This window comes from Cordyceps fumosorosea (assembly GCF_001636725.1).
Source record: "Cordyceps fumosorosea ARSEF 2679 chromosome Unknown scaffold_10, whole genome shotgun sequence".
Lineage (NCBI taxonomy): Eukaryota > Fungi > Ascomycota > Sordariomycetes > Hypocreales > Cordycipitaceae > Cordyceps > Cordyceps fumosorosea.
In genome coordinates, this window is record NW_017387310.1 from 129,987 (window position 1) to 156,726 (window position 26,740).

At 54.4% G+C, this 26,740-nt stretch overlaps 10 protein-coding genes across 10 annotated transcripts; 5 read left to right on the forward strand and 5 right to left on the reverse strand.

Moving 5' to 3' along the window:
* Positions 1-2,075: 2,075 nt before the first annotated feature.
* ISF_04533 (Helix-loop-helix DNA-binding protein) lies at positions 2,076-3,762 on the forward strand (the record flags this gene model as incomplete). Its single annotated transcript, XM_018848139.1, has 3 exons — positions 2,076-2,566; positions 2,683-3,487; positions 3,538-3,762. 3 exons carry the CDS (start codon positions 2,076-2,078, stop codon positions 3,760-3,762), a joined length of 1,521 nt encoding a protein of 506 aa, XP_018704473.1.
* A 490-nt stretch (positions 3,763-4,252) lies between these two features.
* On the reverse strand, positions 4,253-6,425 carry ISF_04534 (Amino acid/polyamine transporter I; the record flags this gene model as incomplete). Its single annotated transcript, XM_018848140.1, has 10 exons — positions 4,253-4,792; positions 4,850-4,972; positions 5,038-5,381; positions 5,438-5,558; positions 5,609-5,643; positions 5,707-5,897; positions 5,963-6,038; positions 6,114-6,162; positions 6,242-6,262; positions 6,333-6,425. The coding sequence occupies 10 exons, from the start codon at positions 6,423-6,425 to the stop codon at positions 4,253-4,255; spliced, it is 1,593 nt and encodes a 530-aa protein (XP_018704474.1).
* Positions 6,426-8,430: 2,005 nt separating this feature from the next.
* On the reverse strand, positions 8,431-9,674 carry ISF_04535 (xaa-pro dipeptidase app; the record flags this gene model as incomplete). Its single annotated transcript, XM_018848141.1, has 2 exons — positions 8,431-9,565; positions 9,625-9,674. 2 exons carry the CDS (start codon positions 9,672-9,674, stop codon positions 8,431-8,433), a joined length of 1,185 nt encoding a protein of 394 aa, XP_018704475.1.
* A 1,384-nt stretch (positions 9,675-11,058) lies between these two features.
* ISF_04536 (Regulatory subunit Dfp1/Him1, central region) lies at positions 11,059-13,024 on the forward strand (the record flags this gene model as incomplete). Its single annotated transcript, XM_018848142.1, has 2 exons — positions 11,059-11,496; positions 11,552-13,024. 2 exons carry the CDS (start codon positions 11,059-11,061, stop codon positions 13,022-13,024), a joined length of 1,911 nt encoding a protein of 636 aa, XP_018704476.1.
* Positions 13,025-13,898: 874 nt separating this feature from the next.
* On the forward strand, positions 13,899-14,387 carry ISF_04537 (Autophagy-related protein 12; the record flags this gene model as incomplete). The annotated part of the gene is made up of 1 exon (XM_018848143.1): positions 13,899-14,387. The coding sequence occupies one exon, from the start codon at positions 13,899-13,901 to the stop codon at positions 14,385-14,387; it is 489 nt and encodes a 162-aa protein (XP_018704477.1).
* Positions 14,388-14,705: 318 nt separating this feature from the next.
* ISF_04538 (3-methyl-2-oxobutanoate hydroxymethyltransferase PanB) lies at positions 14,706-15,903 on the reverse strand (the record flags this gene model as incomplete). Its single annotated transcript, XM_018848144.1, has 2 exons — positions 14,706-15,317; positions 15,424-15,903. The coding sequence occupies 2 exons, from the start codon at positions 15,901-15,903 to the stop codon at positions 14,706-14,708; spliced, it is 1,092 nt and encodes a 363-aa protein (XP_018704478.1).
* Positions 15,904-17,532: 1,629 nt separating this feature from the next.
* ISF_04539 (Ubiquitin-conjugating enzyme) lies at positions 17,533-18,639 on the forward strand (the record flags this gene model as incomplete). Its single annotated transcript, XM_018848145.1, has 7 exons — positions 17,533-17,565; positions 17,709-17,778; positions 17,825-17,882; positions 17,948-17,985; positions 18,060-18,174; positions 18,237-18,418; positions 18,500-18,639. 7 exons carry the CDS (start codon positions 17,533-17,535, stop codon positions 18,637-18,639), a joined length of 636 nt encoding a protein of 211 aa, XP_018704479.1.
* A 457-nt stretch (positions 18,640-19,096) lies between these two features.
* Positions 19,097-21,260, reverse strand: ISF_04540 (Homeodomain-related protein; the record flags this gene model as incomplete). The annotated part of the gene is made up of 3 exons (XM_018848146.1): positions 19,097-20,683; positions 20,747-21,067; positions 21,138-21,260. The coding sequence occupies 3 exons, from the start codon at positions 21,258-21,260 to the stop codon at positions 19,097-19,099; spliced, it is 2,031 nt and encodes a 676-aa protein (XP_018704480.1).
* Positions 21,261-22,153: 893 nt separating this feature from the next.
* ISF_04541 (DHHC zinc finger domain protein) lies at positions 22,154-23,247 on the forward strand (the record flags this gene model as incomplete). Its single annotated transcript, XM_018848147.1, has 2 exons — positions 22,154-22,192; positions 22,258-23,247. 2 exons carry the CDS (start codon positions 22,154-22,156, stop codon positions 23,245-23,247), a joined length of 1,029 nt encoding a protein of 342 aa, XP_018704481.1.
* A 348-nt stretch (positions 23,248-23,595) lies between these two features.
* ISF_04542 (Activator of Hsp90 ATPase) lies at positions 23,596-24,733 on the reverse strand (the record flags this gene model as incomplete). Its single annotated transcript, XM_018848148.1, has 4 exons — positions 23,596-23,614; positions 23,673-24,328; positions 24,379-24,461; positions 24,511-24,733. The coding sequence occupies 4 exons, from the start codon at positions 24,731-24,733 to the stop codon at positions 23,596-23,598; spliced, it is 981 nt and encodes a 326-aa protein (XP_018704482.1).
* Positions 24,734-26,740: the final 2,007 nt, after the last annotated feature.

The following is a 26,740-nucleotide window of genomic DNA, read 5'->3' on the forward strand; positions in this document are numbered from 1 at the left end:
TTACAAAAACGGCCCCCCCCCCCCCCTAAGCTGACTAGCACATTGATGTTATCGTTTGGACAACGGGTCTCACATACTAACCGCCATAAGGCTGGATTTTCCTTGACCAATGTCTGATAGTTTTCCTTTTTATTTTCTTGCGCGCCATCTTGGCTGGTTTTCAGCTTTTTCTACCCGGCTTCTATTCGAATTCGCCGGCCCCGACCGATGAACCAGGAAGAGAGAGAGAGAAAAAAATCAAAAATATGACGACTCAGTTGAGACTTGGAGACGCCCCAGGAGCCCGGGACGGCCAATAGAAGACGAGGATTGTATTAGCCAAGAACGCCATTCTTGCGGCAGTCGCAAGAATGCAGATGAAAGGCAAAAAAAGACGGTTTATTAGCCTGCCTAACAAAATCTCTGGTCTTTCATCTCATCCCGCGTTATCCACTCCCAGGCACACACAGCAGTTGGTTATTACAGAGCCAATAATTACTATAACAAACTCATACCGTCGACTGTAGATCCCCGACCAATACCTCGCGTCCCACGGACAATTATTTCGTGCATGACGGAGCAGAGATACGTCAATCAAGACTTTTGCCCTACTATCCATGCCCACAAACTTCCCTGTCGCATGTCAATATTTCTACCAACGTTTGCCAGGCTCCCTTGCCAATAATGCGCACCGCCCTTGCTTAATCGGAGATAACCGATGGGCGTTGGCGCTTGGCAAACTCTACTTGGGGCGAAGCTGCGCAAAGGTTGACACACCCTCCACTTCCGGCCAGATTCTCCAGTTCTTGTTTCTTGTTCAGCTGAAGGTACGTCCTCTAGAGCTCCCTAGTGTCCGTCCTCCAAGGACTAACCACTACCCTACCTAGTTACCGGGAGCAAAGAGCCTGGCGTGGGCATCAATAGCCTAATTCCCGGTCGGGAGCGTTTATCACTGGTACAACCAAGTCAACTGGTCGACTACGGCGTATTTGACGGAGTATCCGTTACAGGAAATATACACAACACACCCCCCCGTGTGCTTTTGGTCCTCGTCTCGAGGCCACGCCTCCTCCTACTTGCTCCTCCTCTTCCTCCTCCTCCTCCTCCAAGAGTCAACAAGACTCAACAAGAGTCAAGCAAGGATCAGTAGAGTAGCCATACCGATACCGAGGTGTTGACTGCCACACACAGAGGCTCGGCAGGCCTCCTCCGGAAACCCACACCCCATGCATGGGTCGTCCCCAGTCTCTCTCTGCCTGTGCTGGTGTGTGCTGTGCTGTGCTCTGCTGTGCTGTGCTGTGCTCCCTCTCATAGTAGGTAGGCGGAGCAAAAGCAGGCAGAGCAACAGGCAGAGGAGGCGCAAAACAAGAAGCTGTCTTATTAGCGCTCTTTGCTCTTTTGCCTCTATCGGCTACTCTGTTTTAACGCCCCTCTCACACCGTCTGCCTCAAAAGCTGGGCCCCTAGTTAACTGCGGCGCCACAAGAGCAACTCGGACAACTAGCAACACGTCCTAGCTCCATTCTCCTCGCTTTGGGTCCCTTTTTCTGTCATATTTTCTGATAACGACAACTCTGTTGCCTCTTACAGTATATCAATCAAACTTATTAAGCCCGTTACCGTACAACGTAGCTTCCGATCTTGGGTCCATCTCCATCTTGGCACCTCTCTTTTTAAGTCTTGCCTTCCCCCCCGCCGCCGAAGCACCTGTCAACTTGTCAAACAACAACCTGCACCTCTTCCAATAACACACACCACCCTCGTCATATCATTCCTCGCCATACCGTTTTTTATGCTCTCGGCCCTTCTCTCCAACAGCTCCTCCTCTTGTTGTTGTGTTGTGTTTCCTTCCAGAACCTTATAGCCTCGACTCGTCAATCGCCACATACTCCGCTGCATGGCAGCCAAGTCCACTCTTCTCCTCGCCAAGACGTTTCCCTAACCTTGCGTTGAGAGTCTGGAATAGGGAAGTCGACGACAGCGAAAGAGGGAAAAAAAAAAGGACATAATAAGGGAGAGAGTGCAAACAGAAATCCTGTTTGTAGAAGAGATTCGACAACCAACTCATTCCCGTCTACAACCAACACTCAAGTCTACATGTCGCTGCAACTGTATCCCGCACCGCCGTTCCTCTCGAATACTCCCTTTTGCGGCCAACAAAGCACATACGCGCCCTTGGACATTGCCTCGCCCGTCCAGGCAGAGCAGGTTCCCGCCTCGCTGACGTCTAGCATGAACTCCAGGTCACAAGGTCTCAACTTGGACGGCGCGACCTTGGGCCCTACCACGATCATCAACAACAACAACAACAACCCCAGTCCCAGCCCGTCGCCCGGGGTCCAGTCGGCCTCGGTCATCATGTCCGCCTCTCCGTACTCGAATCCTCCCACGACAACATCGTCAAAGCAGACATCGGATACGCCCCTCGAGCGCGAATCCAAGCGGCCGCGGATCGTCAGAAGTCACTCTGGCGCCATCTCCGGCGCGTCGCCCGACATGTCCGACCAAACGGAGCATCACAGCATCGATGGTGCGCACGAGCACCTTGTAAATTACCCACAGACGGCCAGCATGGTCAGCCAGTCAAGGTACGTCAGGATCGCCTCGTTCTTCGTTGTGCCCGTATCACGCTACCCAGCTCTTCCCCATCATCGATAAATCACACCAACTGCGCGACAGCATCAGCTAATGCATCCAAAATCAGCTCCTCCATGGGCGTGGTTGCATCCTCTACGATGCCCAACGACACATATCCGGTAGTGGGAACGGCATACTGGACCGGCAACTCTCTCGGCGCAGACGTCATGGACAAGTCTGTCTCGGAAGACGGCAGCACAAACACCGGCATGGGAGGGCCGATGCCCGGCGGCGGTGCCCAGCCCCAAATATACGGAAGCGGCGTGCCCTCCTGGGGCGGCCAGGACATCTCGATGCCGATGAACCCGATGCAGCAGTACGTCCCGCGGCAGCTGGCCAACGGCTCCTGGGACCCCGAGCTCCCTCACCACCCTCATCATCAACACCCGTCGCAGCAGCACCCTCATCACCAGCACATGCTACCCGACGGCAGCCTCGCGTCGCCCTACGAGTCATCATCGGCAGCCACGAGCAACGCAAACCCGCACATCTACGGCGACTCGTCCTTCGTCAACGGCCCCGGGGGGCAGCAGCAGCAGCACCGCATCGTGCCGCCCAACGCGTACGAACCTTCCGGCGGCCTCTCCACGCCGACCACGCCTCACCACGCACCCGCCTGGCCGCAAACCACCTTCCACGGCATGCCGGGCAGCTCCAGCACCGGCAACCGTCTGGTGCCCACCGGCATGCCGCAGCAAGACCTCAAGCCCAAGATCCTCACCTCCTCCGGGCCGCCAAGCTTACTCCCCCGAAAGAGCCCCTCGCAGCGCGCCGCCACGCCCCCGAAGCCCAAGGCGACCAACAGCGGGAGCGGCAGCGGCAGCGGGAGCGGCGGCGGCGGCGGCGGGAGCACGGCGGCGGTCTCGGCGAGGGTGAGTCCGACGGGGCGGCCGGCGCCGGCGCGGCACCCAAGGTGAGCAAGGGCACGGTGCTGAGCAAGGCGACCGAGTACATCCAGCAGCTGGAGCAGGCGAACCGCATCATGATGAGCGAGCACCAGCAGCTGGTGGACCGGCTGCGCACGCTCGAGGCCATGCTGCACAGCGCCGGCGCGCGGCCGCCACCGCCGCCGCCGCCGCAGCCCTACTCGTCGGCAGGGTCGTCGTCGAATCACATGCACATGTTTGACCCCCGCGGCTTCAGCTGACTGGCTGTCGGCTCGTGATGAACGGGTACTGTTGGCCATCCGGCGTTCGGAAGGACGGGTCTTGCACGGTCACCATCTCCTTCTTCAGCCGCCGGATTCGGGTATCTGGAATCCCGGCTGTGTGTTATTACAATATGCGAGCGGCAACTCGTGAATAAAAAAAATGGGCATTTTTTCTACTCGTCATCATTATTATTATCATCATCATCATCGTTACCATCTTTTTATTATTTGGCATAAAACATGGAGAGGCAGCAACGGGCGTTTACACTTGGGTGCGTGGGACACGCAGGGAACCGAGACTTGTTCTCGAGGGAATTTTGGGAATTCTGGGATCTTCTATAAATTTGGGCCGCTTTTTTGTATCGTCCGCTTGGGCAGGTTAGAGACATGAATTGAATGAAGTCGACATGCCGCTGCTAGCTCAACTCTACTGGTGATGACATGAGAGCATCTCCAAGGGCCGATGTCGTACTAGCCCAATCTCCCTTCATGTCCTGCTCACCTCCTCCTCTCCTGCATCCAGCGTCTGCTGGATTCTCTGGCTAGGAAGCCACTTCTCCGGAGGAATAAACCACCATGACAAAAGCGCAAACATGGTGATAATCGCCATGATGACAGGGGCGTAGTTGAGCGTCTCCGCCGAGACGGGGAAGACGTAGGGCGAGTACAGGACCGCCACGACCCAGCCATTCCACAAAACACCAATGGCCTGAAAGGGCTTGCTGAAGCGACCGAGGCTCCAGGCGGGCCTGGGAAACTTCTTCGGCGTCAGCAAGAGGCGGCCCAGGCAGATGAGCCCATAGGCAGCCGCCGATGGCACCCCAGACGCCGACACCAGTGACGTGAAGGCGACAGCTGATGGCAGGATTGTGCAGGTAACGATGGCAGCGGCGCCCCAAACCACGAGGACAGCATTACGGGGTTGGTCGTTAACCATGGTAGACACCCACCCGGAGAAGGGTAGGACGCCATCTCGAGCAACAGCGAATACCAGTCGCGAGGCAGCAAGGACCGCAATCGCCGTATTCTGGTCAAAGTCTGTTAGCTTCAAATCAGCGGCCAAGTCACCAAAGGCCAGACTTACAAACCACAGTGCAACTATGCAGACGATGTTCATAAAAATGTGGCCTCCATCACCGAGAATGGCAGCGTATAGCGGTACGAATGGTTGAGCGCCGCCGAATTCGAAGAACGTTTTGGCATCGGGCTAGAGACGTCATCAGTATGCATGCTAGAGAATTCAGCGCAGTGGCCCTTTCAGGGTGAACTTACAACGCAGAAGAGAAAGAGGACAACGACCGCAAATCCACCGAGGCCGCTGGCTACGGTGCTCCAGAAGATGCCTCTCGCAGCAGAAAGGCTGGCGTTCTTGGTCTCCTCGGCAACGTGGCCGGAAGCATCAAAGCCAATGAGGATACCTGCCGTGGCGAGATAAGACAGGCACCAGTTCCAGCCAGCCGGGGCGCCGGTGCCGTTGTATGTCGTCATGAAGGCATCGTGGGCCGTGCGAAAGCCGTACGTCTGGCTGGTCGCGATGGGCAGCCAGATCATGTTGAGGAAAAAGTCGAGCAGTACGGCTCCGGTAGACAGGTAAAAGATCCATTTGAAGTATCTAGCTAGATGGCTGTTAGCAAAATCCGTGTTAGTGTGAGGCAGTTGACGGCAGACTGACGAGGCATCAGGTTCCAGATTGCAGCAAGTGCCAGCATCACTTCAGTGGCAATCCACTGTACGGCACGAAATTTGATGCTGGACGCGTCCGAGGGAAAGTCGAGTTGGAACACCGTGATTTCCTAGCAGCATAAGTCGAGGCTCAGAACGTAGTCAGCCGGACGGAACCTACCGACAGCATATAGTTGACAGCAGCCTGCGTATTGCCTACAGCTTGGGTCAGGGAGTGCTCAGGGCGAATAGGAAAAGGATTCGAGGCATGCAACTCACTCGCGCAAAACGTTGTCCACGCCATTGTGCTCCACCATGCGACGACATAGCCAAAGAGGCGCCCGTATCGCGGACCGCCGGCTTCGGCCGCCCAAAGGTAGATGGAGCCGGCGAGGGGCAGGGACGAGCAGATTTCGGCAATGACGGCCGCGGTGATGAATGTGAAGACGCATGTCACAATAAAGCTCGTCCTTTTCTCCTTTGCATTAGCATGTCGATGAGCGGCAGATGTCTCTCGTTCGCAGAGATGGCATACCAGTAAGCCAGGTTACCACCAGCGGCGATGCCAGTAGAGAATGTCACGCGGACACCGCCGATAAAGTACAGAGCAGCTGTTGCATCCAGAAATTAGCTCCGGGCCCTTCACAGGCCACCGATTTTTGTGCGCCGAGAGCAACACGACCTACCAAAGCTTGTTGCAAAGTTCTGAAATCCATTGAGGGATCGGTGCAAGATCTGTCCTTGGCCATTAGTACATGACTCGACTCATACGCTCTGCGATGATTCTCGCGTCCGATCGATGGTCTTGGCGTACCGGCTTGTAACCGAGATTTTCCTGGGGCGCGTTTTAGTTAGTTGGTGACTTGGCAGATGGGCGCAAGATGCTGATAAGGGCGTGCGCTTACCAAGACTCGCTCATCCTTCTTCGCTTGGCTTTCAATTTCGTTGTCAGCCTCGTGTTTGGCATTATTCTGCCGCTGATGCAGCTCCGACGTCATGGCTTCTGCGTTGTCCATGAACAGTGCCAGGTTCGAAATTCGCTCAAAGCTGACGGATCGATGCCGTGCTGAGATGAGATGAAAAAAAAATTTAAACTTTTGCAGCTACCAAACCACTAACGCGGTGAGATCAGCGCTTCGGATCAAGGAAGGACGCGAAGAAGCTGACAGGCCTGGCCTGCGGAACAGCTTTGTAGCTTCTCTCTCTGCTTTCTTGCTTTTTCTCTCTTTTTTATGGTTTTCTTCTCTTGGGTGGCATTTCACGTCCGTGATTGCGCGACCCGCTAATTGGCGGCCTGGATACGTAACAGTTTTCAGTGGCCGAGACGTTTGCATAGGTTTGTGGTTAGTTAACATTGTTGATGAAATAAGACTACCTATCAAGCCAGCGGATGTCGGTGTCATTGTTGAAAGGGTCGCACCTCAGCGGACTGAGGGGTCGGTATATCAGGGATGCAGACTGTCTGCAGGCAGCCCCTTCCTCATTTATTAGCAAATTCTCTACTCACCATCATCAAGTATGCATGTAGCTATCCATTCATTACTAGTATCTGCATGTTTTCGGCGGATGGGCTCATTCTTATTCTTCGGGCGTGAGGCCCGCCGCTGTCACGGTTTTGCGTTTGCCGGGCGCAGAGCCGATCGGCACAAGATGTTCAACAGTCTGAGTCTTCAACAGCACTTCGCTAGCCCGCGCCTCCAGTTCCGCTTTGTTTTGGGGGGAATTCAGTATAGCAGTTCCTTCGCGTAGACAGCCGCGTCCACGGCGGCAAACGCGTGCCACGGCGCGTTCTTGTCTTACTTCGCATTGTCGGTCGGAGGTTCGACCATCTCGCAAGGGACCGCGAAAGCGGCGATATATTCCGTATCGAGGGTACATATGCAACCAACGGCGTAGCCCCTGGAGTTTGACATTCTGCTAGTAACACAAGGTTGCCGACGCTGTCAACGGCGTACGAGCGCGAAGAGTATGCAAGGACTTTGTTGGCGCAGGGCCTACCTATATCTGCCGCGCGTGACGGTTGCAAGGAAATCGTAACTGTATGCATTTTATATAAATCTGTGTATTGCCTACACAACCCATCCACAGACAATAGCGGCTCAGTCATGACAAGCACAGCTCTAAAAGTCGACAGTTGCTGGAGTACAGCCGCAGCCCAGATCAACGAACAGCCCGCAAGAGACAAGCGAAGCTACTGGCAGCGAATGACCCTATTCCAGAGAAATCCGCAAATCAAGATGAGCTACTGGAAGTTGATGATCTCTCCATTCCATTTAGTTGCCTTACCCGCGGTGGTGTGGACTAGCATCGTCATCAGAATTGGGACCTTTCTGACCAGTTTGATATTCGCGACCCAGGCGAGCTTTTTCGCCGCGCCTCCTTGCAACTTTGACTCGCGCAATCTGGGCCTGATGTACTTTGCTGTCATCATCGGCATGGCTTTCGGGGCTGTCTGGGGCGGGTACTTTTGTGACTGGCTGGTTCTCTACCTCGCTCGACGAAAAAAGGGCATAGCTGTGCTGGAGCAGCGACTCTGGGCTTACTGGTTGGTGTCATTCACAGCCAGTGCTGGAGTGATCTTGTATGGAGTAGGGGCAAGCTACGTATGGCACTGGGCGATTCTTGGTATATTTCCATGTCGCCTCACAAATGGGTGTCGCGTCTAGGCAAATTAGAGCAGCCCACTCATCCATCCATGAATATAGGGTAGTTGCTGCCCCAAGGCGTAGGCGTCATGCTATTGACAGAAGCAGCACTATTACCAATGTCGTGATAACCGAAATTTCTTGTCCAAATCCCAAGCACTCAAGAGGAGATGACTTTTTTTTACCGCCGTCATCATCAGCCTAGGCAGACGCGCAATAACATTTCAGCCAACAAAAGTGCAGGGTAGCTAGCATCTTGGTTCTTTAAGGACGAGATCTTGCAAAGGTAACGCATCGTCATGTCTATGATACATAAGGTGGTATTATACAAAAGATAATGCACTGCGAATACTTTTCTCTATGCACGGAGAGCCTCAATATCGGCAATCTCCTTGACGGCCTCGGTGGTAAGAATGTACGGCTCGGTCTCGTCAACGCAAATGCTATCCTCTATTCGCACACCCATGCCACGAAAATGGGCAGGCCAGCGCTCGTCGTCGGGAACGTATACGCCAGGCTCGATAGTCACACAGTGGCCGCGGCGTAGAACCTCTCGGCGCGGATAGCCTGGGCAGTCGTGCACATCTAGGCCAATATAGTGCCCGACGTGGTGAGGAAACAGTTGGTCAATGTTGGCATTTGATACGTCAAAGCCTATCGAGCGTAGAGATTCGATGAGTCCACGGACTGTCAGGCCGTGGATATCCTCGAGCGACAGGCGCGCGTTCTGTCGGCAAAGATCAACGCTTTTGCGTTGCACCGTGAGCACAGCTTCGTACAGGTCACGCTGCGCGGCGGTGAACCTGCCCGTTACAGGCCATGTTCGAGAAATGTCGGTAATGTACGTGCCGTACTGCCCGCCGGCGTCTATGAGAATAAATTCGCCCTCACGGAAAACGTTGTTGTTGACTGTGTAGTGAATGCAGTTGGCGCGTTCACCGCCGGCGATTACAGGAATGTATGCGGAGCCTTCGCAGCCGTTGACAATAAATTGGTAGTCCAGAAAGGCGTGCAAATCTCTCTCCTTGGTCCATGGTCGCCGCATGGCATCAGTGATGGCACGCCCGGAAATCTGCCCCGCCCGACGCATGTTGGCCACCTCCGCATGGCTCTTGATAACCCGGAGCTTGTTCATGAGTGGGTATAATGGTGTCCTGGAGGGCCATGACGTCTTTCCTGAGAACATATCCAGGAGCGAGCTCTTGCTGGCCTTTTCTGTGGGCGGTGCATCGGCGTAGATCGAGGTTGCGCTGTTCAACATGTCTGGTAGTAGGGAACCCATGCCATCTATTGAGTAAGCCTCATCGGCATTGAAAACATCCTGGGCAGCTTGAACTCCGTTGCGGTAACCAGACCACTGCTCATCTCTCGGGTTTTTCGGCTGTACGAAAAGACGCAAGACATAGTCGCCGGTGTTAGAACCAGTTTTTTCTATGACAGCTACCGCTTCGGGCTCCTCCCAGCCTGTCAGCCAGAAGAAATTCGACTCCTGCCTGTATGGATGAAAGACAGCACCAGACTTGTATTGGAGAGAGGCAGCATGAAGAACTACCACAGCTCCTTGGGGCAGGAGGTCGACGAGGGCGGCGCGACGGTCGGCATACTCTTGGGCAGTGATGCCCGGCGTCACTAAACAAACAGCACAAGAACGGGTTAGCAATTGATTGCAATTCGTGATCAGCAAGTTCAGGACATGCGGGCAAAATGAGAATAAAGATAACAGAGTGACCAACATTCGCCAGGGTTCAAAATGTGGGGGTGTGTCTCGTGGACGGGTTGCCCGAATTGAAGATGGGCGGCAGAAACAGAAGCATATTGTCTCCGAGGTTGATTCGAGAATGGACGAGTAGCTGCAACATCAACACGGGAAGTGGTGGATCTATTGACTCTCGGAAGGGCGGCACTGCAAAGGGCTGACGGGCGCGAGAAGATGCGCCGGAATGGCGGTTGATGGAGCTTCATTTTAGGAGAGGAATTGAGATGGAGAGACTCGGTCCATGCCCAATGGTTAGGCAGCAGCTAGAGAAATGCACGGCTGGGCGAAATCGAGACAGTCGAAAGAGGTAGTCGGGGCCTTGCGCAGAAATGCGGTCTGCAGGACTGAAAAGAGTGACGCGGGTGATGATGTTGAGGGCAAGTTTGCGGCTCAAGCCGGTGCTGGGTGTGGTGGATTCGGCACAACTTAACTGTGCATGAGAGCATAAAATTTCCGCACCGTCATTTTGCTGTGCAGCTGTGCAGGCGTTGTGCAAAGCGCGCTGCCCTTGAACACGCTAGGTGCATACTTAGTAATATGGTTCACGAGTTATGCTATGCCTGCCAGCCATCGGGCTAACAAGCAGATTGAAGAGCTGGTTGGCTGCCGTTATGGGGCACTAATGAGAACCAGCGAGCAGCACAAACTGACCGGCTGGCCACCGGCTGTGACCGGTGCAGTGGGTGCTACAAACCTTCGAAATGTGCACGACTTGTGCACTGTAGCGCCATTACGAGGCGTTCGTCCCCCATCCCGTTGCTGGTGCGGCGGCTTGGCCCGTGCGTGTTTTTGACGGTTTTCCCCAACCGGGCATAGCGCTGTTATGCCTAGCGCGAAGTCTCCATCAACACCTCTCGTCTCCAACACACGCTTTCTTTTTCACCAAGACGACCGCCTGCTTGTTGCTGCCGCCACGCATCAACATTACTGCCTCATAGCTCGAGCTTGCGTCGTGCTCATCCATCTTGCTTCATCTTTTGCCTCTTCCCGGATATCAACTCCCAATGTCTTGGTAGCATCCTTACCTCGCCAGTCTGTGTCTCGTGTCTGCCGTCGTGTCGCCTACACGTCGCGTGCAGAGCCACAGCCCGCCCTCTGCCCTCGAACCCCTCCCACACATCCACCCTCGACCACCACAACAAGCTTCTGGTTTAGCAACCCGGAGCATGTTCACTGGGTCAGTTTATGGCAACCGTATCTCTATCTCCAACGCCAGCTCCCCTTGCGGCCATGGCCTCGCGGCGAGTCCCTCTGTCCAACAATCCCAATGTCGCCAACTCGCCGCTCCGTGGAGCTTCTGCTCTAGCTGCCTACGCTAAGCAAAAACGCTCGTATGCTACTATTCAACGTGAGGAAGCTTATGGGCAGGCTCCTCCCGTCAAGAAGCAAGCTCTTGATAGTGGTGCCGCACGCGTTATTCGCTCTCCTTCGAAGCTGCCTCGCGCCCAAACCATGTCCCGAGTCGCCACTGCTGCTACCGCACGTCCTGTTGTCCGTGATAGACAATCTAGAGCTGCTCCTACGGCTAAGCCTCACGATGTCGAAAGTGAAAAGGAAGTATGGAAGAGACACCACCGGGCCAAGTTCCCCAAAATGGTGTTTTACTTTGAAAGTATCCCAGATGATGTGCGAGCGAAGCTCATCAAGAGAGTCACATATCTTGGTGCTGTATGTCTTGCTACTTTTTCTAATTTATTTCCTCGTGTACTGACAGTTACTCTAGCGCCAAGAACCCTTCTTCTCCATCGACGTCACACACGTCGTTACCACACGATCGATCCCTGTCGAAAAAACTGGTACCGGAGAGGCAGACGCCTTGAACCACGAGCAAAGCGGACGTGTTGAGGAGCAGCCTCAGACCATCAACCCTTCTCTGCTTCTGGATAAACCTAGTGATGCCCGCAGAAAACTTCTCTTCGACTTCCGCCAGGCACCTATGCAATCGCTGCAACAAGATGACCTGATGAAGCGCACTCGGGGTGTCCGCAATAATGATGTCTTGCACAAAGCTCGTGACATGGGTAAGAAGATTTGGTCGTTGGACAAGTTCCAGACCATGCTCGCCGTACTACTGGAATCGGAGACACAACAAGCAGCGTATGGATCACGCGTAACCAACGCCCGAAGTCAATACGGGGCCAACAGAGGAGCCCATGAGCCCAATCTGTTGCAACTTCTTCACAACGAACGCATCAACGGCCCCTCAGACCGTGATCCTACGGCTATCAGCAGGGAGCTCTCCTATTTCAAGGGCCCTTATCTCTACGTTTGGGACATGGATGAAAAACAAAAGCCCATGATGGTTCGCGAATATAGCAAGGTCATTAACAAGGCCGACGGCGATTGGCCCCAGTTTCGCAGTGTCGGTAATGGCCGCTGCCCCTTTGTTGAAGAGCTGGAACTACCTGAGCGAGAGGTACGCAAGAATCGTGAGCGTGAAAGGGCTCGTGTTATTAAGCGAGAAGAACATGTCACTATCCTCAAGCCTCCGGAGAACCCTTTGCCTAGGCCGGTCACGGGGAAACGATCTCTCGCTGAAATGGAGGGTGGACACAACAGACCGCGAGGTGCTACGACCGCAGAAGTCTTCAACCCAGCTAAGGCTGCTATTGGCAAGCACGGCGAGATGCGTCCGCAAAACGCCTTCATTAGCCGTGCAGATTCTGGGCGGCAGTTTGCGGGCGAACCTGTTGCGTCTGGCATGCAACCGTCCAACATCACATCTGCTATTCGCTCACAGATGATCTCATCTACCTCCGGCATCAACGGGGCCAAGGCCGGTACAAGCAAGGCAGTACATGGGTTGCAAAGAAAAGTGCTTCAGAAAGCTGCTCCGGCTTCGTATGATTTAAGCTCGCGGCACGTGGGAGAAATCCCAGTGGACGTTGCATCTAGTAGATCCACTACTATGAGCCGGCAAAATTCGAAGCTGACGGCGGCTGGAGAAGATGACAACCAGAAAGCGGCCGAGACTCGGGAAAGAAAAGCTACCTCGCAACTGAAGAGCAAGAAGGATCTCAAGCCAGGTTATTGCGAGAACTGTCAGGACAAATTCCGAGACTTTGATGAGCATATCGCGTCGCGCAAGCATCGCAAGTTTGCCGAGAACCACGATAACTGGTCCGAGTTGGACGCTCTGCTATCTCAGCTGGAGCGTCCGCCCCGATTTGCAGCAATGGATTCCGAAGAGTACTAGAAAGACATGGCGACTACCATACTCAACCTTTCAACCCCGAGTTCATGAGATTCTGTTTGGCGAGCGAATGAGACCCGCAGCCGTGTTCCAACTACTGCGCATCTCAACTCCCGCGACGACATAGATCCGAAACGAGATACCACATTGTTTGTTGACTTTTGCATTGGGCAATGGGAGAGAAACGTTTAGCGGTCATTTTTGATTGAACACACTCGGTGTTCTTGTTTACATTTTTCACTTCTCTCATTTCATCATTTTGGCACTTATTTCGCTACAACGCACCGCATGCGGAATTGCGAGCACAGGCGGCATGGTTCATTTTGGCATTTTCCACATTTGATTCATTTTACTTGTTTGACTGCGGTATCGCAGTGGCGTTCTTGTCATCGGCACCTTACTACAGCATGGGTCGGAGCAGACGATGGGATGAGGTCTTCGGACTTGTTTTTACAGCACAGGGGATGGTAGAGAAGAGGATAACGCTCAGTACACGATCTGGATTGGAGGCGGTGGCATCTGACAGACTGTATGTGCAGGCTAATTCGTTGTATATGTAGCTAGCATGGTATAAATGCACAAACATTCAAGAAGTCGCCGGGTTTGCCAACCACCTATAATAAATAAGTGAAGTGTGGTATGAGTCTTGCCTATGGACGGGACTGGTGGCCGTGTTTAGCTAATTCTGACAGGTGGACCCCACGATGCGCTACGTTAACACGACTACGTACCAGCTCACAACTTGCCTCTTCAACATCCAGCCGTCTCTTATCACATTTCTTAAAAAAAAAAACTCTCCATTTTTGAAAATACCTTTTATTGTCCCACAGCTACGAAAACGCCTATAGTCACGGCCAGAGCCCGCCCCCACACCACCATGGGCAGCAGAAACCCGATCGTGCCTGACCAGGCAGCCGCCATAGCATCGGGCAACACATCATCGCCCGGCATCTCGCCCGCGGAAGACGAGGAGCAAGACGTCGACTCCGGCGACGTAGCCGAAGGCGACGACGATGACGAAGCGGACATGCCGCTGACCATGGCCGCGTCCGTGGTGCTGGCGGAGCTCCCGCGATCCGCGGCGGACGCGCTGGCGCAAACGGCGGCGGCGAGCGGCGGCGGCGGCGGGCAGGAGCGCAAGGTGGTGGTGCGGTTCAAGGCAGTCGGGTCGGCCCCGCCGCTGGCGCAGGACGTGTGCAAGATCTCGGCGGCGCGGCGCTTCGAGGAGGTGGTGCGGTACCTGCGGCGGAAACTGCGGTGCCGCGACACGGACAGCGTATTCCTGTACGTCAACAGCGCGTTCGCGCCGAGCCTAGACGAGGTGGTGGGCAATTTGCACGAGGTAAGCAAGAAAGAAACTGTCTGAGGCAGCGGCGTGACCACAAGGTTTGGCTTGTTTAGTAGTACGGAGGAGATGTATGGAGCTGACGTGATTTCACGAGTTATAGTGCTTCAAGAACGGTCAGGATCAACTGGTTGTTGCGTATTCTATGACCCCAGCGTTTGGCTGAAGCGTAGGGAAAGGACTATGAAGCGTTTCTATCAAGCGGAGGAAAAAAAAGGCAAAAAAATACTGGCAAATCCAAACATGCCATCTATGAAAGGAACCGCTGGCTACTCCAAAATGTGAGGGAGAAATTTTATAAACCAAAAATGGACGGGGAAACGCATCGTTTTTGACGATTCAGAGCTCCTCGGCTGCCTTGGCAAAGGCCTCAACCTCGGCCTTGGGGGCGGGATACGTGTGCTCGGGCGCAGGATAACGACGGCTCTTGACCTCGTCCCTGTACTGCTCGATGGAGCGCATCGACTCGGCCCAGACGTTGCCGTACTGCTTGACGAACTTGGGAAGGAAGCGGCCCGGGGGAAAGTTTCCCGTCATGTCGGTCTGGACGAGGACCTGACCGGAGCAGCCAGCGCCGGCGCCGATGCCAATGGTGGGTATGCGGAGCTTGGAGGTAATGATGGCGGCAACGTCCTCGGGAACAGCCTCAAGGACGGTCGCGAAGCAGCCGGCCTCCTGAACGGCGAGGGCGTCATCGAGGATGGCCATGGCGGCGTCGGCCGTCTTGCCCTGTACGCGGAAGCCACCGAGGGCGTTTTGGCGCTGGGGGGTGAGGCCGACGTGGCCGAGTACGGGAATGCCGGCGGTGGTGATGCGTCGGATGGCTGGGGCCATCTCCCGGCCGCCCTCGAGCTTGACACCCTGCACGCGGCCCTCCTTGATGAAGCGGATTGCTGTGGCGAGGGCCTGCTCGGGGGCGATTTCGTAGCTGCCCATGGGCATGTCGCCGATCTGTGCGTGCTGGTCAGACAGAGTTTTGTTTCGAGAACAAGAGCAACTATGTATAGGATGAAACGGATATAGATCTGATGAAATAAATGCGTGGGTGTGTACGTACTGTAAAGGCAGACTTGGTGGCGCGGGCGACGGAGCGGCAGTGCAGGAGCATCTCCTCAACGAGAACCTCGCTCGTGTCGTCCATACCCATGGCGACCATGGCCAGACTGTCACCGACAAGGATAATGTCCATGCCGGCGTGGTCAGCAACCATGGCGCTGGGAAAGTCGTGCGCAGTGAGGACGGTGATTGGGTCGCCCTTTTTATGCTGGCTCTTTATGGTATTGATGGTGACCTTTTTGCGGGGGTTGGGGGCCGGGGCGCCCATGGGCGAGTGCGAGGAGTGGCGCACCTGGCCATGACGGGATTGTGCAAGGGGCAGTAGTGAAGGGGGAGGGAGAGAGGAGGCATGGTGATGGTGAAGAAGGGTAGTGTTGAAGAGTGTGTTGGTGTTTGTGTTGGTGGTGGTAGTGCGGCGGGCGGCACGTGCCAGGGACAGAATGCCAGATCTGGCCAGGGGAGTTGTAGTGGCAGGAGACATGACGTCCTGGGTGCAGCGCAGCTGGGATCAACTGTGCAGCGGTCGGTCGGCAGTGGGAAAAAAAAGGCAAGGGGACTTGTGAGTGCTTGCAGGAGGGGCTTATGGCTCGGGTAAAAAAAAAGTGATAAGCTAAATGAAGAAAAAGTCTTTCAAATTTCAAGAGGTGAGATTGGGAATGAAGAAAGAGTAGAGTTGGATTTCCATGGCCCGAGGCGGGAAAAAATCTCTTTTTAACCGGTTCGTGGTCATGATGGTTTTTACATTGTAGAAATGAGCATCTCTGGCTTTGGTGAGGTCGCGTGGGGTTCTGTCCCTCGGCTTGCGCCACACTATTAAACTACCTTAGTACCGCCTTGGACCTGGGCGAACGGATCTGGGGTACGGATTCTATGGGCTTAAAAAAGTCCTGGGTGGTGCTTGGAACACACCAGGCCGGTGAGCCAACCACAGCAAAGACACCTACCTGTCCGGGCAGACCGGTCGGTGGTTTTGCGATGGTTAGAAGGTTGCCGGCACTGACTTGACAAGAAGTGGTTGCTTGCAGCTGTGGCGCAGAAAGCCGCAGGCTGTGGCTGAGGCGAAGGCGGGGTGGACTGATATGGGGATGACAAGTTTTGTGTAGTACAGCTGATTTCTCACCTTTCTGTTCTTTTGCAGTGTTCATGTAACTCTTTTGTTTCTCTCATTTTTTCCTTTTTTTTCTTCATTTCTTTAGAAAAGGCTGTCTCAGGCGGAAAAAGAATACCACCAGCGGCCGTGTGCTACGTGCAATATACCGATAGGCAGAAAACTAACTAGTCTCTTGATATACTGCGAGAAATGAATTACGATTTTTTCCCTCCAAAAAAGAGAAGTCTCTGGCTCGATTAAAAAGAAAAACGACAATTATTCCTGTCCCGTAATATTATTAGGTGTGTTGCATACACGCGGCATTTCTTCTAGTCCCTTACTTCAATAGTCAGCATGCCCGTCTTAGCTCAGCACACTCGTGACACGCGGGCAGTACATTTAAATACATCGTAGGTAGTGCCTGCGAGAAGGTACCTCTAACTCAGCAGCCAACCGCCGCGAAAATCCGTGCCATTTGATTCAGCATAACTTGAATCATATTGTGGTTGAATAATTTTTCTAGCCATGCAGAAAGAATCAGAACGAGTATGTTTTAAACGGCCTGTATTGCAACATTATGTAACCTCTATTTAGATCAATGCTTGTCCTTGCCCCCTCCGGCGACGTTTTCTTACTGACTCTCTAACGCCCCGCCGCCTCTTTATAGCGCTTCCGCTATTATCACCCAATCCGCGATTTGCCTCGTGACTCCCGACTTGCATGTTGCATCTGCCCCTCATCACTTTCCTCCAACAAACTTGCTCGTCTCCTCTCGTCCATACTAGATCCCAGCAACAAATTCAAGTTCGATCCTGTCGCCATCTGCGTCATTTCTATATCAATAGACCGACCACCCAGTCCTTCTGCACCCCCGACCTGCTGCCGTCTAGAAACACGCCAACCGTTATCCAGTGACGTCGCGAGGTCCCGCCACCCGCCGCCGACCAGCACACGCCGCCATCGGACGACGAAACTGTTACTGCTCTTCTCCACGCTCCATTCAACCCGATACCCGCCAACATGAGTAGTCCCAGGAGGAGGATTGAGACTGATGTACGTCATTGATGTTGACATGCCGCTCGGAATCTTGCTCTGTTCGCTAACCCGCATTGCCCATCCAGGTCATGAAGTATGGACACCTTGTCTAACGAACCTTCGTCCACGGCGCGCCCCGTTGAATGCTAACTCGGCCACAGGATGTACGAAATATAGGGAATACCCCGAAATCTCCCTCTCGAAACGCGGCCCCCAGCGATGCTAACATTTGTAGGCTTATGAGCGACTATGAGGTCACTCTGGTAAACGACAACAGTAAGACAGCGTCGCCCGTACTCTGACACTCCGTTTGCCCAGCTAACCAGTCCCCTAGTGTATGTGGGCTCCTCATCGACAAGCGACAAGCAACACGCTTAAGCTATTCTAACAAAGATCCAAGGCAAGAGTTTTATGTCAGGTTCAAGGGGCCTGCTGAGAGTAAGGACGACAAGAAAACCTCAACATGCCCCCCATGTGATGGCGTGACCAGCCCGCTCTAACCAACTCTACAGCGCCATTCGAAGGCGGTCTCTGGAAAGTCCACGTCGAGTTGCCCGATGCCTATCCTTATAAATCTCCTAGCATCGGATTCGTGAATCGAATTTTCCATCCCAATATTGATGAGCTGTGAGTGGCCTCCCCCTACTTCCTCTTTGGTGTATATGCACTAACCAGCTCCCCGCGGCCAGCTCGGGCTCTGTTTGCCTGGATGTCATTAACCAGACGTGGTCGCCAATGTTCGATATGATCAATATTTTCGAAGTGTTCCTGCCCCAGCTCCTGCGATACCCCAACCCGACCGACCCTCTCAACGGCGAAGCCGCCGCACTCCTGATCCGCGAGCCCAAGAGCTATGACGCCAAGGTCAAGGGTGCGTACACGCAGGCTGTTTCGCCGCCGATTCGTGTGGCAAAAAAGCACAATAGTCCGCTAACAAATCATTCGCAAATAGAGTACGTGCAGAAGTATGCCAATAAAGACGCCGCCGACGAGGCCGGCGCCGAGAGCGAGGATGACGACGACATGTCCTCCGTAGCCAGCTTTGGCGAGGAAGACGACGAAGAACCCGCCGGCCAGATGGACGACGTATAGAACACGATTGACTTGTCAAGTGTACACGGCCGGCACCCGGCTAAGGTCGGAATCTAAGGCCTTCATCTGCTATTCGGGAGTCACTGGAGCTTGTTTATATTTTTGCTGCGTTATCATGGACGGAGTTGCATCACGAGCCGAATAATGTTTGGCCATGCACCATTTGATTTAATTAAACCACACATCCCCCTTTTATAAGAATATGCCATTCTTTACCAAAGAGTCAGAGAAAGACGTTGTGTATGTGTTTCCACATGCGTAATCTCTTGAATTACCAACTTGTCATATCTAAAGCTAAGCAAGAAACGCCCCAACGTCATACTAATGAGACCCAAACAAGACTGTAAACACTGATTTCAGGACGGGGGGGAAGACATAAAACGCCATTACATGCCACCTTACCATGATCGAGTAGCTAAAGCACATAACTCATAAAAGCAGATCTCAACGCGACTGCTCATTCGGCCAACCTGTCGCTCGCCCGCAGATACTGGATGCGCACCGCCACACCCTCCTGGCCGTGCTTGTCCAGGAGGCGACCCCTCGCGCGATGCGCCTTGCGCCTCTCCTTCACGGCCTCCTTGCTGCTGCTATGGTCGTGGTGCTCGTCATCCAGGTTGACGCCGCCGACCGCGGCAACGACGAGTCGCAGCGCGGCGTCGTCGCGGTCCGTCCAGATGCCCTCTTGGTTGGCCGGCACCCCGTGGCCGTCGCGCAGGCTCTGCATGACCACGGTGGCGAGGCCTGGCGTCACGCTGGTGCGCCGCAGGCCCTCGACGACAACCTTGTACGAGTACCCGAGGGACTCGTAGTGCTGGATGAGCTCGCTGAGCTCGCGGTCGCGGCTGAGTCGGCGCGGGATGGCCTGCGCGGGGCGGCGGCGGGTGGGCGGCGGCGGAGGCTGCGTGCGAGGCAGGGCGCGGGGGAACGAGGACTCGTGGTCGGGGATGGGTGGTGGCGGCTGTGGCCGGAAGCCCGCGGGAAGGGTGCGCCGCTTGGCGCCGGCGGTGCCGCTGCCGGAGGGACTGCTGCCGTCGGCGCCGCCGATTTGGCGGTTTCGCGCCACGCTGTTAGTGCGGAGCGGGATGGGACTGGTTTGGGCGTGCTCGGAAAACTCGGAGCGGAGCTGCTGCGACGGCGTCATGTCCACAGCCGACTCCTGCGTGCGTAGCGGCACGGGCGTCATCTCATCGCGGGCGCCGGCGGTCGTGGGTTGGTGGCGGTTGACATCGGGCGTCGAGGGGATCTCTGGGGGGATGTGCAGCCGGCGCCGCTTGGCCGGGGTCGGGAGGTCCAGCTCGCCGTCGGCATCGAGGGCTCGCTTAGGGGGTAGGAATCGCGCGGGCGGCGTGCTAGGAGGCGGAGGGTCGAGCTCGTCAGCGGCAGCCGCGGTATCGCTGTGGTTCTCTTCTTCCCTCCTCTCCTCTTCATCATCCCTAAGCAAATCTTGCCCAATGGCGAGGAACTCGGCGAGGTTATCCTCGTAGCACTCCTCCAAGGCTTCGGCCGCGAGGTACGGGTCGAGCCACCCGTACCCGAGAACGTCGGCGACGTTCAGCCAGTCGATGCCCTCGGAGGACAATTGCTCTTTGATAACAACCCGGAACAGGTCCCATAGCTCCAAGGGCGCCCCGGCGACCTGCTGCATAGGCGCGATCTCGACGCCGGCTTCTTCGCAAAACATCTGCAGATCCTCGTGAAACCGGTCCCTGGCCTCTGCCGGGGTGATTTCTTCTTGCTCACGCGTTGTCGGCTGCAGTGAAGGTCCTGCTACTGCAGGTTGAGCCGCGGCAGCGGCGGAAGCCCGAGTGGCTCGGTCGTTTGCCCGGTGCCGAGCATTTTCCTGCTGGATCTTGTGTCCCTTGCGCTGGAGCATGAGGTCACTTGGATCTGGGAGTTCCTGATCTGCCGATGCCCCCTCGATGGCTAGGATCTCAGGTTCGTCTGTCGCTTGAGCGGCCAAATGCTGGAGGGACTCGATAGGCAGCAGTCTAAGCTTTTTGACATATCTATTCCTCCACGATTGCCAGGGGTGGTTGGGATGCTATATTCGGTTCAGCATAAATTCTCCCTTTTAGTAAGGGAGGATTGCCGCGGCAAGTCTCACCATGGTTTCAAATAGCTTGTAAATTTCGTTGCCAGTTAGATTCCTGTTGCCTTGGGCTAGCAGGAAGCTCGCGAGTGCTGCATCATCTGCGGCGGTGAATGGGGCCCGCCCCCCCTTTATTGGTCTATTCGAAGCGATCTCCCGCGGTCCTGCTGGTGCATGTCCGATTCTGTAGCGATCCAGGAGCTGGGCAACCCCATTTTCAACACTCTCGGTGATGAACTTCCAAGAGATGGCGCCGCTCGGCGCGTCCTTTCGAGCGTGGTCCGCAATGAGATAATCGGCATCCTTTTCTAGCGGCACGACAATACCACTGTTTCTCTATACGACCAAAGGTTTAGTCTCTTCGCTAGAGCAGATTCCTATGCTCCAGCTGCATGGGGAATCTCACCTCAATATGATCCAAAATGGTCGGGCGTGTGGGCACTCGATGGGCAACCCAAAACTTCAGTCCGGCGAAAATTTGCCCGCCATTTTGCACCGGTATTCCGTTATATGCGATACCACCCGGCATTTTTGTTTCTCGGTGTCGTAAGCCGTAGATAATATGCAGTGTTTGCTTCCGCCACTGGCGGTAGACGCGTAAATAGGACGACGCGGGCGCGTTGGCACTTAAAGAGCTAAGTTGCCGAGTTTTTTTTCTTCGCGGTCACTGAAAAATGCTGCTGCGTTGTTGAACTGTATTTCTTGGCAGGCTCAAGATGGGAAGCCCCGGGGAAGCCTCATTTTTATCAGCCGCTTGACGTCAGCAGAAAGTGATCTTGGGGTGAGCTTTGGCTGTTGGCACATTGCCGCGTGATGGAGCTTCATCGCGTGATCACGTGGCGACACAGCCTTGAAGTGATGACGGTGTCTCGAGGGTCAACTTGAAGATCCAGAACGCAAACACTAAAACCCAGCTAAAACCCGCCCGGCAAGAAAGGACTACTGTCTCTTCCACGTGCAAGCTTTTTTTGGCTGGCGTTATCACTTGTCCATCATGAATGCAGTGAGAGGACCCTAACGTTTTTTGAGAACCCGACGCCTGACAGGCCACGATTCCGTCCTTACCGTTACGCAGGCGCAAGGAAAGGTAGCAAACCGTCTTAGCGCTCTCGCTGAAGGTGACAACAGTCATGGGTCCTTTGGCTAAAGTTGCCATTTTCATTTTCATCGTCTCCTTTGGTGTTTTTGTAACCTTCTTTGGTCGACTCCCAGCTCTCCGGTAAGGCAGCCTGTTTTTTAGAGGGAGGATGTTGGCCCCCCCCCTGGGAGAGCGCTATTCGCTGACGTAGCCGTGGGCTTGGAAACAGACACACGCCAATCGGCGCATTGTACCGGACAATATGGATTCATATTCCAAACTTCTTCATAGCCGTGGACGGGCGTCTCACTGGCGGTAGAATTTCTGGTGGTCTGTCTCGCGGCATGAACCGCATGCTGTACGACAGGCATCCCACCGTAGTCGTACGCTCTTTGCACCGCGATTCTCTCCCACACCTAGCCCAACCCAGCTAACACGGCGAACGCAGATCTTCTTTCTTGCCATGCTCGTCGGGGGCGAGTACCTGTTCCTCCCAGCGGCCTGGCCTTCCATGGGCTGGTTCACCAAGCTGACCGCCCTCGTCGCCGTGGCCCTGCCGTACACCTTCCTCTACCTTGCCTACTACAGCGACCCGGGCTTCGTCACACCCGAGACGCACGCCTACTACATGTCGCTGTACCCCTACGACCACGCGCTCTTTCACCCGGGTCGCTACTGCGAGACGTGCCGGCTACTCAAGCCCGCGCGCTCCAAGCACTGCAGCATCTGCAAGCGCTGCGTCGCCAAGGCCGACCACCACTGCGTCTTCATCAACCTCTGCGTAGGCTACGGCAACCACCACTGGTTCCTCGCGCTCCTCCTCTCCACCGCCACCCTCACGGCCTACGGTGGCCTCCTCGGGCTCTCCATCCTCTCGGGCGTCGTCCGCGCCCGCTTCCCCGGCTGGTCCGTCTGGCCGCCGCCCGGCTACGGCTTCAACCGCTACCTCGTTGCCTGGAGCTGGGCCGTGCAGCGCGACGTCGGCCTCGGCGCCACGACCCTCCTCGCCGCCCTCACCTCGCCGCTCGTCTGGGCGCTGCTCTTCTACACGCTCTACCACGTCTACTGCGGCACCACCACCAACGAGTCCCTCAAGTGGTCCGAGATGGCCGAGGACATGGCCGACGGGTATGCGTTTACCCGGCCGATGCGGCGTGATCGTGAGAGGGACTTTGGTACGGAGCCCTCCTGTTCCCGCTGGCCCGTCGAGCCTGCGATGGCCGTTGTTGCAACATCCGACGGCCAGCCGCCTGTGGTTCGGGAGGGGATGCCGCCTCTCGCTGGGGAGGGAGATTGGCAGAGGGTATGGAAACTGAAAAATGTAGAAAACATGTACGATCTGGGTTTCAGAGACAACCTGGCAGACATATTCGTTCAAGAGTATGCTTTCGGCAAATTGCGCGAAGAGCTACCTTTCAAGAGTCCCCGTCGAAACTGAATGCGACGAACTGTACAATAATTTTGGATACACTACATATATAGACTGACGAATTTAACACACATACACAACTACACACACGCATACACGTACGCAGAGACTTGAGCGTTAAGACCGGCTTGAAAGGACCATGTTCTGTCTCTTGTAATGTACCTCGTATCTTGTCATCATATATCTACGCGCCGCTAGGTCCTAAAGTAGACCTCAAAATGCTACCCAAATGACATGTTTCCTCCGCCGCCGCGGTGAAAGCTTTCCTGAACTCCGTTGCTTTTACCCTCATCTAGAGCGTTTTGATGATTGGTCTAATTTCCGTATTTTCTTGTCGTTATGGTGAGTATTATGTGATTACAAGATGGTACCAAAGCTAGAAGTTGTGTCAGTAGGTCGAAAGACTTTTGGCAGTGAGCGATGTTGTGACGTACCCAAAAGTAGTCTTGATACTCTTCACATAGTACTCAAGCCAGTTTCGCTTGGTAACCTCTTCTTGGCCAACAGGGACACCATCCCAGGTGACGCGCATGACGGTGACGTGGTCAACATCATTTTGGTCGAATTCAATCTTGAGCGTGGAGAAGTGGGTGGCAGGCCACTGAGCCAGTCTCCATTTTTGGACGACTTTCTTGTTCTTCTCAAGCTCGACGTATTCGCCAGAGACGTTTCCGCCAAAGAGCTCAAACTTGCCACCCACCTTGGCGCCCTCGAAAACCTTGGGTGGTGAACGAGTGAAAGCAGCAATACGCTGAGGATCGATAAAGGTCTGGTACAGCTCCTCCGCCGTCGTACGGAATTCTTCGTTGTCGGTGACGGTCGTGGTATTCACGACACCTCCAGCAATCGTCTTCGTGGCAGTAGCAGGAGCCTGCTTGGTCTCGCTGCCCGGCTGGTTATACAATTTCGGTGTGGAGAAGCCGCTAGAGGGATTGGAACCAGCGGCATGTTGAATATCTCTACCATGCTCGTCGATGAGAGCGGGAGCAAGCTTCTGAAACTCCTTACGAAGCGCGGGAACTAGCTTTGTACGCACTAGGTCCTTGATGGGTTGCTTCTCCTTCGATTCGGCGAAGATGTCGATATCGAACTACGAACACTTAGCACGGGGAAGTCTACGGTGATCGGACATCTACTTACAACATACTCATCTTCCTCGGTATCGTGGGCTACCTCGGGGACGGTAATGGTACCAGAAACATCATCGGCGTCGGGAGCAGAGCCTGTACGGGATTAGCAAAACCACGTTGCGTGTAGTCAGAAAAGACTGACCGGAGTATTCAAGAACAAGCTTCACATCGAAGATGGTGATGACCTTGCCCTTGCGTTGGCTGACATCAACGTCACCATCCATGGACTGCACCTTGCTGATTTTGGCCTTGACATCTCCCTGCTCGGCCTCTAGCTTTAACAGGTTCTCCTCGAACCACTCTCTGGCCCAGGCAGAGACATCTTTGTTGACCCAATGCCAGTTATTGGGGTTGTGCAGGACCATTGTGAGATATTATAAAGGGGATCGGTCGGCGAGAGTATCTGAGGGTGGACTAGTTAGTCAACAGCTCAATTGCAATATTGAATGCAGGCCAAAGAATAAAAATTGAACAAGCGCATTTCAGAAATGGTCTAAGACCACAGCAATATTGGTCATCAAGGAAGGGAGTACAAGTCACTCTATGACTGGTGCCAGCTGGGGTATCATCAGGATGCGGCGGTGTTGAACGAGAACGAGGAAGAAAATACATGAAAACAGGTAGCAATGACTTACAGTTTGGAGAAGCAAGACTGGCGACGGTGGTGATGAAATGATGTTGGTAGGAGCAACAGCAAGCTGAGCACAAGGAGGAATGAAAAAGGGCAAAGTTTGAAGAATCCTCTAGAATTTCAAGAGCTTGTGCCCCCACCAAAAAAGCAGAAGTGGGGCGCTGCATTTTCCTGTTATATGTATTGTCAAGATACTCTTACCAAGAGATGCATTTACTAACCAGGTGGTCGGAGTCGATGGTTGTCAGCTATTGCTCGACACGGACACAAAAACCCGCAAAGGAAGAGAGTGCGATTGATGCACGAAGATTTTCACCAATGAGGCCACGTGCTGGCTTGATTATCTTGGGTTGTCCCCCGCGAATAGCGACGAAAGAGACGATGACGGAGTCGCGAGAGACAAACGCTAATTTAAGGCGCGACACAATAAGTCTGAGGGAAAGTTATCACGGGATACTAAAAGAAATCAGGAACCAGGCAAAAGCAGTGTAAAACACGGGAAAAATTCTTACCTGAATTTCTAGATCTCCATCGCAACGTCCAATGTCGCGATATATATGTTGAGCACATCTGGCTCAAAAAAAAAATTTGGCGGCCACTCTTGCATCAAATACTTGAGACATTGCGCTACAACGCGGCTTATTCTCTCTTCGCCAACTGCTTCACCATGAACATGTCGAAATCCGAGTAGGCGTCAGGAGCGGCAGTCAGGCAACACTGCATGGCACAGCTCCACAGCGTGGATGCAGCTTGGTTAAAGAACATCTAACCACGCAGCTGGATGCGAGTATAAAAATAGCACCAAGACACCAGTTGATATTCCGAGGTGCCACAGAAGGAGCCGTGGCGGCGACACCACACCATCACTGCCTACCTGTTGCATGTGGAGAGCCTCAACCCAGACGAGATAGGATGGAGCTCCGACTTGGAAGTCGAACCACTTTGCGGACCCCGCCCTCCAAGGCTCGGCCTCGGACCTCGATGGAAATTCACAAGGGCAAGAGACGAGGGTAGTGGCACTGGTAAACCATACAAGAGCTGTCATTAAGCGCCGAGCCACCACGCTACGGATAGGTAGTCCGATTAGCAACCAATGATGACGCAGCACGACCAACTCGACAATCTTCATCCAACTCGCCATAGGCTAGCAAGAAAGACAAGGGTCTCGCACTAGAGGTCTAACTGGTATTATGCGGCAATGTGGTGGTTGCGCCTCTATGCCGGCAGAGACAGAGACATGATGAGACTCGGTCGACTGGACAGAGATCCCTTCGAGATCCAAGGCCATAGAAGCCTCCAAAGTGAATCTCAGGTCACTATGTGCATGGTCTTGACACCAAAGACAACTCGAGGATGGCAAGGCGGCCTTGCAGGGCTGTAGTTATAGGCGGATCTCACCTTGCCAAATCCGTCTTGCCAGTTAAGATGCAACGCCGGCTCTGGCCGTCCCGTCCAAATCTGGCGGGCTATGGAGATGGTCTTGCAGTTGTCTCGCTTCTATATGGCAACTTGTCGCGATTTTTCTTTGTACAATCAAGTGAGGCATATTACAAGCATTTTAAACTCGTCTCTCGAGACAGGCGGGGGTTGGCAAGGAATCTCGGGAGCTCTGTTGTTGTGTACTGTAGCAGTAGATGCAGTGCCTCTGCCGTGTAAACAGAGGACAAGAACAAGCAGTGTGTGTGCAGCCCCAGCCTCCTCCTCGGCACATTATACTAAGACGCTCAAACTACTGCAACAA